Here is a 12274-nt window from a genome sequence, read left to right as displayed (position 1 = left end):
TTCTTGCAAGAACAATGCTCATTTTGTCCTTAAAGCTTTTACTGTCATAGTCAAAGTTCACTTTCAATCATCTGTTCAAACTTTTAGGTCAGACAATGCCTTTGAACTTGGTGGCAGTTTTGAAGCCACCAAGTTCTTCTCAAGCCAAGGCATTCTACATCAGACCACTATCCCACACACTCCTCAACAAAATTGGGTGGTTGAAAGGAAACACAAATATTTATTGGAAGTATCTATGGCTCTTCTTTTTCAATCTAACCTTCCCCTTTAATATTGGCGTGACTGTGTTCTAACTGCCGCTTATCTTATAAATATACTTCCTTCTGTTGTTTTGAAGAATCTTTCCCCTTATGAGAAACTTCATGGCATCCCTCCACTTTATGATCACCTGAAATATTTTGGATGTTTATGCTTTGCTACTTCACCTAAGTTTGGCAGAGACAAATTTCAGGCAAGAGCAATTCCTTCTATTTTCTTGGGGTACCCCTTTGACAAAAAATATTACAAACTTCTTAATCTCACTACTCATTCCATTTTATTTTCTAGGATATGGTTTTCCATGAACATATCTTTCCCTATAGATCTGATCATCCTTTTGTTTTTCCCTCTTATTCCACATCAGATTTTGTAGATTTTGCAACCTCATTTTCTTCCCCTTCTCCTACTCCTGCTGTTTCTGCATCCCAAGACTCTCTCGTTCCCTCATTTGCTTCTCCTACCCCTCTATCTGTGTCTCCTTCTGTCATCCCTTCTCCTCCACCTTTAAGGAAATCTACCAGAATAGTCCAACAACCTTCCTATCTCAAAGACTATGTATGTTTTTCTGTCTTTTCCTCTAATTCTCTTCCTAACTCTTCCAAGGTATCTTCTGTTGACATACACATGTATGAGCCCCAGTTCTACCAGTAGGCAGCCTCACATCCTGCTTGGCAGGAGGCCATGCTAAAGGAATTCCAAGTCCTTGAGGCAAACCAGACTTGAGATATTATCCCTCTACCTCCTCACAATAAATTTATTCCTTGTAAGTAGGTTTACAAAATCAAACAAAGAGCTGATGGTTCTATTGAAAGGTATAAGGCCAGGTTAGTTATTAGGGGTGACACTCAAAAGGAGGGCATTGATTTCACTGAAACTTTTTTCCCTGTTGTCAAGTTAACCACCATCAAGTGCTTGCTCACTTTAGCTGCCAAGTGGGGCTGGACTATTTTTTAACTTGATGTGAACAATGCCTTCCGTCATGGGGATCTCCATGAAGAGGTTTATATGAAGGTTCCACCTGGTCTTGATGTGTCTGCCCCCTGTTCTTCTTCTCCCCTAGTTTGCAGACTCAAAAAGTCACTCTATGGCCTTAGGCAAGCTTCTAGACAGTGGTTTTCAAAACTGTCTGAAGCTTTGCAATCTAGAGGCTATATTTCCAACATGAATGATTATTCTTTATTCACCAAGGTCTCTTCTGCTTCTCTCATTGTATTGGCTGTGTATGTTGATGACATACTGCTTACTGGTAATGATGTTCTTGAGATGAACTCTTTGAAGTCCTTCTTGGATGCTCAATTTAAAATCAAGGACCTGAGCTTAGTTCACTACTTTCTGGATTTAGAGATATCTCTTCTTCCTCAAGGTTATGTGATGAGCCAATACAAGTACACTTCTGACCTCTTGTCTGAATTTAACTGTCAACATTTCTCTCTTGTCATGACCCCTTTGGACCCTTCTGTGAAACTGGTTTTAGACATGGGGGAGCTTGTTTCAGATCCTAGCTTGTATAGGAGATTGATTGTGAAGCTCAAATTTTTGCAACATACTAGGCCTGATATCTCTTTCTCAGTTCAATATTTAAGTCAGTTTCTTCCAAAACCTCAAGTGCCCCACATGTTTCTAGCCTTACATGTTCTTAGGTATTTGCTTAACGATCCAGCTAAAGGGGTGCTCCTCTCCAACTTATCTGATTTGTCCCTCACAGCTTACTCCGACTCTGATTGGGCTGCATGTACCATTTCTCGCAAATCTGTCACTAGCTATTATATTACATATGGTGGCAGCCCCATTTTTTGGAAAAGCAAAAGGCAGCCCACTATCTCCTTGTCTTCAGCTGAAGCTGAATACAGAGCACTTCGCAAAGTTTCAGCTGAAGTTTCTTGGCTACTCAGGCTGCTGCATGACCTTGGTTTGTCTATCTCCAGTCCAGTTCCAATCTATTGTGACAACCAGGCAGCCAAGGACCCAGTTTTTCACGAGCGCACCAAACATACTGAGATTGACTGTCATTATGTGTGCACTTGCTTACAGACTGGTCTGATTTCTTTGCATTTTATCTCCAGCACCAACCAGTTGGCAGACATCATGACCAAGGCTCTTCCTGGTCAGGTTCATCAAGAATTACTTTGCAAGCTTGGTGTGTTCTCACTCTCAAACCTGGGGGGGGGGGGGAGGGGGCGGTGTTAGCCCAGCTACATCTCAGGCCCAGTTGACACATGCTTAACCGGATAAAGGGAAGCGGAAGGCCCTTTTATAACATATGTGGTAGTTTAGTAATGTAAATATTTTTACAATTATTTTTCTCCTTTACCCTTGTAAATATAAATAGTTTTACACAATAATAAAATCAGTTTTGGTCAATTACATTAGACCGACTCACTCGTCTCTCTCTTCTTCTCTCAACCCTTCTAGAATTTTTTTCTTTCAATTCCGCCATAGCTAACAAGCTTCTAACCTAACAACTATAATTAAAGTAGTGCACTTTTATTTTTATCTCCTCTCCCCCCAAACCACGTCAAGTTTTTACTAGTTTGTCGTGTCCGTTCATGATCTTTAAGAGGGAAAGCAAAATGTAAGAAAATTGACCAACGCCCCAAAGAGAAACAAAGATAAATATGCAGAAATAAAAGAAGGAAAATACCTCTCATTTCTCTAGGTAGGAAAATAAAACATTTCGCTATATTTCTACTTCATGGGTGGTCTTGACGTCGATTCATAATATCATTAGTATATAAAAACGAAAGTAAATGATAAGCTAGACTAAGTCAATGTCTAGTATATAAGCAGCTTCTAGAATTTGTGAATGCTTCGAATGGACATCACCACTAGTAGGAGGAATCATGACGATAGTTACAATAGACAAATTGCAATTTTTTATTCCCCACAAGTTAATCAATCTTTTCAATTAATCATGCTTTTTGACATATAGCACATTTTTATTTTCACAAGTTAAAAAATCTTCTCAATTAATCATGTTTCGACAAATTGATAGTGCCCAAATATGACAAGTACCATTTTCTGTTTGCTGGTTTGCATACCTAGCTAGCTGTTCCAACAACGTAATGCAACAGAATTAGCATGCAAGAAATATATACTGACAGCTAGAAATTAAATTCTGTAAAACTTAACTAACAATCCCATGAAAGTTGATCCATAGAATTGACATTAGTATACAATCCACAAGGCATTAATGTAGAATCCACAAAATCAAAATCAAAGTTAGAGCTATCAAACGTATTCTCCACCGTTTGATCATGGTTAACCTTGTAAACATCCTCTTGATCACAAAATTTTGTCTGAATTGGAAATTGTTCCCCTTGTTGTACTTGCATTAATTCTTCAGGTCCGTTGGCAGGATTTAAGGTTGTTGGTTCAATTCCAGTTCCATGCCACATGCTATTCTCATTTATATACTCCGTTTCTCCTTGTCGTATATTCGTAGAGCTTTCCATTAAAGAAGAGCTCGCGAAATCCAACATGGAATTTTGAGTAATGATGTGATTTCTGTCACTTGATTGGGACTGAGACGTAGTTGTTGCAGTCTGGTTTCTTTGACCACTCCATGTGAAAGTAGGGTTTTGGTATTCAATGTTGGGAACAATAGGAGTGTAATTGTATGTATTACAAGTAGTAGTATTACTACCATGAGGGAAAGGAGAGAAGGATGCAAGAGCTGCTTTTATGTCCATTGAAATTACTTCTTTATTTGTTGAAGTATCAATGGTGAAAACTGAGGTGGAATCTTGATGATAATTAGTTTTGGCTTTGGTTGAATTGTTGGTTTTGTTCTTCAGGAGATTGTGAGTATTTGGATCTAACCCTTGTGCTATAAGCTTTTTTTTAATGCAAGAATTCCAGAAATTCTTCACTTCATTATCAGTCCTACCAGGTAAATGTTTGGCTATTTGTGCCCATCTATTTCCCAAGATTCTATGAACATCAATGATGGTTCTTTCTTCCTGCTCAGTAAAAGAACCCCTTCTTACATCTGGCCTCAAGTAATTTATCCATCTCAATCTACAACTCTTTCCACACCTTTGTAACCCTACAAAATGTTAGAAACCGATAATTAAGTAAATAAAAATGTACTCTTTTAAACAACTTAAACATTTAGATAAGATAGTCATACTATTCAAGATGGTAGGTATCATATCAAGAAACGGTTCTGGATTCAAGTCTCACCGCCAACCGTTACAAGAAAAAAATCTATCGACACTTGTATAGCTTAAAGCTACCTTATTATCATAGAAAGGATGAGTAAGTTTTTCAGGTATGAAAGAGAAGTGGTAAGTGCATTCTCTCCTTACCATGTTCTGGAGAGTACTCTTTGAGCATGCTGATAGAATGATTGACACTCACATCTCTCTCATTTTCAGTAATTTCACCATAGTGTAATAGAAAAAATTACATCTCCGTGATTTATGAAAAAAGAATAGACTGCACGTGAGACACGTATTATTGAAGACATAATTTAGTAAATAAAAATATGTGCTTAATATTTTGAATGAGATGGTCACACAATTCAACACAAAATAACAATAAGAAAAAAGAATTTTCCAATAAAGAACAAAAAGGGAGATGTATATAATATATATAGACCTGCTAATTTAGGAACAGAACTCCAGCAGCCATGGCCATGAGAGGTAATATGTCTGATGAGTTTTTCATCTTCTTCTGGAGACCAAAGACCTCTTTTTACTTTCTGTTTGCTGCAGCAGTGATGGCCCATGCCTTTAATTTGTCCTTCTCACCCTAACTGCACAAGTCTTTATCTCTATGTCTATATATATGGTGGCTGCTCAGAATTTTATTTCATAATTTCTCTAATGAAAAATGGTATAATATACTATTGTCTTTCTTCACTACACTATACCCAGAGAGAGTGGTGTTTTCTTTCTCCAAAAATTTGCAATTGCTATACGTGTGAGACAAAGATGAAGTAGACATCTTCTCAATGTCCATAATATATATATATATATATATATATATAGAGAGAGAGAGAGAGAGAGAGAGAGAGAGAGAGAGAGAGAGAGAGAGAGAGACTTTAACTTGGAGTGTACTCGTGAGAGGACCACCTTAGGTACTCATATTGAGTGATTTAGCAGCTTCTCTAAACCTTGTCTTTTAGACATTTTATTTCTTTTAACTTGATTTTCACTCTTCCTAATTTACTCAAAATTCGATATATGTTTTTGCACTAGTAGTTAGTATATACTCGTGTATATATGATAAAAACATTAGGTCAATAGCTTCTACAATATGTTTTAGCATTTCTTAATAGTAGTACTATTATTTTATATTGGGAGATCGTCTCTCATACAAGAATAGATTTGTTAATCTCATTTTCAATATTATATTTTCTTTCATCTTTCTGTATCAATTTAACAATATAATTTCTAAGTGAAATGATTGATATTGTATTTTCTTTCATCAATCTGTATCAATTTAACAATTTCTAAAGTGAAATCCGAAATAAGATGGTACTTTTTATAGTTTAAAAATAATATTTTGATATATTTACCGACACGTAGAAAATCGTATAAATTTTCTATTAGCTTCCCCTTTTAAGGGAACAAAACGAAAAGTATTTTGCAAAGAGTTAACTAACTTATATAAACTAATAATATTCAAAAAAATTATATTATTGGATCACTTAAAAGATAGGAGTAACTAATATAATTTAAAATAATAACAGCAGTTAGTAACATTGAAATTAAATAAAGTAACCAAGGACATGTTAAATTACACTAATAGTGGGAACCTTTTGTACATAAGTTAATTCCTTATGCAAAAATAGTTTGTTAATTTGTTTTGCTTTTGTGGACCAATAAAGCATGTATATACTCCTAAAGGGCAAAATGACGTTGAAAAATATGAACCCTAATACAAGAAAGGTCTTAATTACCATTTAAAAGGTGAAAGGAAATATATAATAAACGACTAATGAAAACCACATTTTTAATGATACAATTATTTTCGACCTACATCAACGGCTTTTCCCAAACACTTATATTTATGTATTTGTCTCAAATAACTAACGCAGCTGGCTTAGTCATAAGTGTTACATGTATACTTAAATAATTGCGTAATAGGAAAACAAATAAAGAAAAGAAGAGTACAATTATGAGTCAAATATGTAAAGACACAATTTCACTTTTAATGTGCCATTGATGAGATTGACTTTTTATTTTAGACATGTTTTTAACATAGGCAACAAATTTACCAATTAAAGCCTGCCGACGGACACGACAATGTATACTATAATGTCAGATTTCTAGTGTTATGATGTTATTTTTTTGAAAATGCGTCCAAATAATTCTTAAAAAAATGACAAGTTATGATGTTATTTAACGAAACTGTGTACAGAAATCTTACTTTATGTAATGGTATGATATTCTTACTTTAGATCATTATACAACAGTTATTACCCTGTTGAACAAAAGACAAGTCATTATTGTTGGGGAATGAGTGATAGTATGTCCATTTAGGGGAAGACCTAATGATTTTGAATAAGATCGACCTCATCATATATTTCTTAGCATCCAATTTCAACACAAACAAGAATCTTCTTTAAGTATCTCTCTTTTTTCATTTAATTAAATAATGATGTTCGGATCAACTTGTACGTATATCGATTAATTTTACATGGTATTAATTATTATCTTCCATCAGCATAAGTATCGAATAATTCTATCATTCAAAGTTTGAACATATGGAAAAAAATCACTTTGTGTTTCTGGCATCTTCTCTCTCCCAAGACTAAAGAAAAATGAACTAAATAGAGAGGGAAAGAACTAAAAAATATTCAAGACTGTGCACTGAAAGTGTATAAGTTTTTTATGCTATAATATACGTTTACATATATATATGTAACAGGTAACTTTTAATAACAAGTTTTACACGGTAACTTTAAAAATAGAGGCATAACTGGCATTGCTTAAATTGTATTGATACTTAGAAACTGTATATTGTTAGTGTATATAATTGTTTTTAATTATGGTGTTCGAATTAGCTTGTGTGCATGTCGACTAATTTTACTGGGACCTGCTACCTGCTAATTGCGCCAGTATCACAGGTGCCAGATAACTCCGTCTCCAAAATCACTTACATGTATTGTGTTTGCCTTTATTAGCAGGGATTTGAACTTAAGACTTCATAATTCTCAACCAACTTTATTGACTATTAGACCACACCGTTAGATGCTTAAATCCACATAGCTGAGATCTTGTGTGCTATGGGGAAAAAATGAGCACAGTAAAAAAAGAAAGAGAACAGTAAAAATGAAGAGAATTAACATGAGCTAATTAAGAAGCACGACATGTACAAAATGAGTGAAACTTGTTTTCTTTTCTTCACTTAACCGTTGCTTGGGAGAGTCAATTTCTTGGTGTCAACGAAAATGGTGATGATTGGTCTGTTTCTTTCATGATTTTTCACCCATCCTTCCCTTTCCTTGTTTCTTTTTCTTTTAACAATTTTCACACAGAGTTTCCATCATCTTCTTTTTCTTCCATTCTTGTCTGTATTGTTCCTGTGGAGAAAATCACGTTAAAAAGCAAAGCTAGAATGAGAGGGCACATGCAGTATTTGTAAAGTTCAAACACCTTTGTTTTTTCTTTATTGATCACTGTTTCTTTTATGCTGAAATTGGCTTTTCCCTCTCCAAGTTCAATATATATATATATATATATAGTAGCCACACTATGTCAAGGGTGGTCAAGCGAACACCCTTTGCCGGATAATTATACTGTGTATATAGGTCAGATATTGCTTTATATGGCTCTATATATATATATATATATATATATATATATATATATATATATATTATATTTCGAATACTCTTAACACAGTTGAGTGGGGTAATTCAGCGGTCTAGGGTGTTTAAAGTGAGGTATTGTTAGTGGGTTTGAATCCCTATCTAAATTTTTTTATTTGCTAATTTTGTTTGCCAAAATAAAACAGAATAAAATAGAAACCATTATATGTAGTCTATGTAACGACATGACCGGTCATTTTGAGCTCTAGCATGTCATTCGATGGTTTGAGACCTTGAGTAGCTTCACTTCAGGTATTAGGACTTGTATGTGTGGTCGGAATTGAATTTTGTGAAGTTCAGAGTTAATTCGGATGGAAAATTCTAATTTCGGAAGCTTTAAGTTGGAAGAATTGAATAAGGTTTGACTTTTGAGTAAACGACCTCGGAATCGGGATTTGAAAGTTTCAATAGGTTCGTATGATGATTTCGGACTTGGATGTATGTTCAGATTGAGTATCGGGTGGTCCGGGAGCATTTCAGCGCTTATTATGGAAGGTTAGCATTTCAAAGGTTTAAGGATTTTCCAAGTTTGATTTGAAGTAGGCTTTGGTGTTATCGATGTCCGTTTGAGATTCTGAGCCTTGAAATAGGTTCGTATTGTGATTTATGATTTGTGCGTAAAGTTTGGCGTCATTCCGGAATGTTTAAGAGTGATTCGGACGCGTTCGACGAAGTTTGAAAGTTTAAAGAAAGGTTTCGATCATTGATTCATAATTTTGATATTGTTTGACGTGGTTTGAGACTTCGACTAAGTCCGTGCCGTATTTTGGGATGTGTTGGTATGTTTGGACGGGGTCCCGATGGCCCCGAGTGCGGATAGGATAGAAAACGGATCGAGTTTGGGTTTGGGAGAAGTTATGAGGCAGCTAGTGCAATCGCACATGCGTGGAAAGGGACGCAGGTGCGAGCATGTAGGTGCGGCCTTGTGGTCGCAGAAGCGACATTTGGACTGAGCTGAGATGGCCGCAGATGCGAGGATATTTCTGCATCTGCGAGCCCGATGTTGTATTATTATTGTACTCATTAGAAATACTCATGCACTTGTGATACCGGGTCTTGTGGTTATACTAGTTGATGCTTATGGTTTTGTATATTATTATCGCCTTTCATTTCTTTTATAAACTACAAAGGTTGTATGTTCCTATGGATTTAGAAGTGTAAATCTCCTTTCTTATTAAAATTGTGATTTCGAAAGTAATAAAATGAGTAATCAAATTGGTAAATCACCGTTGGCTTGCCTGATGGCGGCGTTAGGCGCCATCACGACGTATAGTAGATTTTGGTTCGTGATAGCTTGGTATCAGAGCCTTAGGTTCACTTAGATCTCACGACTCATGAGCAATTCTAGTAGAGTCTTGCGGATCAGTACGGAAATGTCTGTACTTATCTTTGAGAGGCTACAGGGTTGTTAGGAGCACTTCCCTTCTTGATTCCTCATCGTGCGATTTGATTCCTTTGAGGCTTATGCCTTTATTTCCTTCCTACTCAACCTTATGCGACGTGGGGGCACTTGTTATTAATTGGTCATTAATATGACTTGTAATGGTACTGCAGATGTGGTGCATGATATTTTCCCCTACGTACTCGAGAGAGTTATTATCGTCGTCTTGTGAAAGGGGGTTATGTCATTCCATGCCCTGTATCAGTATTGCCTATGGTTTTGAGGCTACGCACAGATTGCTATGAGGTTCATGCATTGTTATCGCGTAGTGTTGGTGTAATGATAGGGTGTTTGTCTATGTGTCGAGGCAGTGAATGACCCGAAAGGGGGATTTTTTAGCACATGGTTTAGGGGTCGGTATTTAATTCCAGCGGAGGAAAGACAATCGGACTATGGATGTTCAGGCCTTGGTTGATGAAGTAACGAGACTTGAGATGTTCGAGCGTGGTGGAATTCTCATTTGTGATTTGGTGTCGTCATCCTTGTTTGAACGTATTAAGGTTCGCCAATGTTATGGTCTTCTTCGATTTGCCTTAGGGCAGAGTGTGGTGAAATAGTGTCTAAGAAGCAGTTGTCAGAGATGGCGATGTGTAGCGATTTCGGCATCGAACTGGTGCTTCGAAAGCTGATGGCTCAAGAAACATGATCTTCTAGGAGGTTTAGAGTTGGTAGCAATTCATTAGTTCAGGTGCTACAGGTATGGATTTGATATGGGGCAACATTTGGGCAGTGAAGTATGAGGAAGGGCAAGGCGGGAGGTGTCTCGCAGTGGTTGAATTACAAGCAGGTCAAGTATGAAAAACAGAGGTCGAGAAGTTGCTTAAAGGAGATGGTTTAACCAAACTAAGAGTGGCCGATTACATATGAATTCTTTGGTAGGATAGCCGCGTGCCTTGAGAAAGTTTAGAGTCGTTTGGGAATCATGGTGCAAAAAGTGACTAGGTATACGGATTTTATTTGGGATGGTGGTTACTATACTGAGGAACATTGAATATGGTAGAAAGGAGTTTGCTTGAAATGAATAGGGGTGTGAAAACTTGATTATCATTGGGATGCAACATGACTTCGAGTTTGGAATGTATTGTAGGACTTTCAGTTGATGTCAATGGGAAATGAACGGACTTGTTCAACTGGTGGATGAGCACGAGCTCAGGAGGGTTTACTGATTTCGTGGTAGTTGTACCCAGTGCAACGTCGTTGGGAGATGTCGGTATGGAATTTCGCAGGTGGGCTATCTCTTGCGGACAAGTCAGCGGTTGTGTAATTTTGATGAAGTTTCTATGAAGAGTTCTACTTACTACAAATCGGAAAGTCAAGTATACGATTATGGCTGATAATTCACAATGTTCATGAAAAGTTTAATAAGAAACTACAAGACATTTGGCGGGTTGACGGTGCGGGATCATGGTAATTGAGAAAGAGAAATCTTTGTGGGTTTTAGGTTTATATAATTGTAGCTTAAATCTAAGTGGGGGAGCCCCACCGTCTACAATTGGATCGCGTGGTTGTCTGCTGGTGCGGTTTCTGGTTATCGGTGCATTAGTGGGGTTATTATGACTAAGAAAATAAAAAAATTAGGGGTAATTCGGGAAAAGAACTTGATGGATATGTGCTATATTTGGCTTTATCGATTCATGTTCAGGTTTTTGGGAAGCCTCAGGGTTCAACTTCTTGTGGATGTGACGTACAAGGAAAATAATTCAGCCGGCTGCTTCTTTGAGAGGGTGTTCATGTGCTAGCAGAGTGTTGGAGTTTGGTTATATTCGGGACCATGTCAGAGTGGGTGACTCTCAACCACGGTCCTAGTGGGTTCAAGAATTAAAGGGCAGTGTCTAAGGATTTTGGGACCGTTGTGTGGTTAAGGATCATGTTTTCACAGTGGATTACGAAAAAAACTTGGAATATTCTATGTTATCATCGAGTATGCGATAAGTGGAGATTTTGACTACTTATTAGCGCCTTTTAGCTTTTATTTTAGTCCAAAAGCATTTAATTGTGTTCCCGAAAACTAATAAAATTTGTTAAATTGCAGGAATATTGGAAGATGGACTCCCGAGATAAAATTCAACTCAAAAAGGAGTAATCTAAACTCAAGGCCATAAAATACACAAAAGCTCAGAAGTGCAGACCGCAGAATATCATCTGCGGCCGCAGATGATCAAGAAAAGGGCAGCGAATCTTTGTGCAAAGTGAGGCCCGCACATGAATTGTGCGGCCACAGAAGATGGCTAGGAACAAAAGTTCAGAGAATGTGCATTCCAAATCTCCTAGAAGTGAGGTCCGCACAAGAATTGTGTGACCGCATAAAAAGTGCTATGCGACCACAAATGTAATTGTGCGGACCACAGAAGAGCAAGATGCGACCTCAGTTACAATTCTGCGGACCGCAGAAAGAAGGCCTCGCGGACGCATATCAGAATTATGTGGCCGCAGATCTCCAGCTCCTACAAGTTGAAGAAATCTACGGACCGCACATGGAATTGTGCGGCCACAGAACCTCCCGAAGGGTATTTTTGTCCGAAATTTCCAGCCTTGTATAAAAAGACGAGATTCACAATTTTAGGTCAATTTGTTTTGACATCAACGGATAAAGTAGCTGTTTCTCTTTACTTCTTTTAGTAGGTTTTCATATTTTGAGCTATTTTAACATAGATTTTATCATTTTAATCTTGCAATATGAGTTTAATTATCATTTCTTCTTCTTTTTCTTCAACTTCAAGCATGAGGTTTTCACTTGAGTTGTGACCCAACCGTAG

General features: G+C 37.0%; 1 protein-coding gene across 2 annotated transcripts; it reads right to left on the bottom strand.

The window, feature by feature from the left end:
- Positions 1–3331: 3331 nt before the first annotated feature.
- On the bottom strand, positions 3332–5151 carry LOC104086713 (transcription factor MYB7-like). Of its 2 annotated transcripts, none has more exons than XM_009591034.3 (2): positions 4858–5151; positions 3332–4303 (listed from the first exon to the last, which is right to left on the bottom strand). In XM_009591034.3, the coding sequence occupies exons 1-2, from the start codon at positions 4985–4987 to the stop codon at positions 3387–3389; spliced, it is 1047 nt and encodes a 348-aa protein (XP_009589329.1). In that variant the 5' UTR covers positions 4988–5151; the 3' UTR covers positions 3332–3386. The 2 variants fall into 2 exon arrangements, with proteins under 2 accessions (XP_009589329.1, XP_009589330.1); XM_009591035.4 differs by lacking the exon at positions 4858–5151 and adding an exon at positions 4566–4849.
- Between the last annotated feature and the right edge of the window lie 7123 nt (positions 5152–12274).

The sequence above is a fragment of the Nicotiana tomentosiformis genome, chromosome 8 (assembly GCF_000390325.3).
Source record: "Nicotiana tomentosiformis chromosome 8, ASM39032v3, whole genome shotgun sequence".
NCBI lineage: Eukaryota > Viridiplantae > Streptophyta > Magnoliopsida > Solanales > Solanaceae > Nicotiana > Nicotiana tomentosiformis.
The sequence above is the reverse complement of the archived record's forward strand: the minus strand, read 5'-3'. Positions and strand labels throughout refer to the sequence as shown.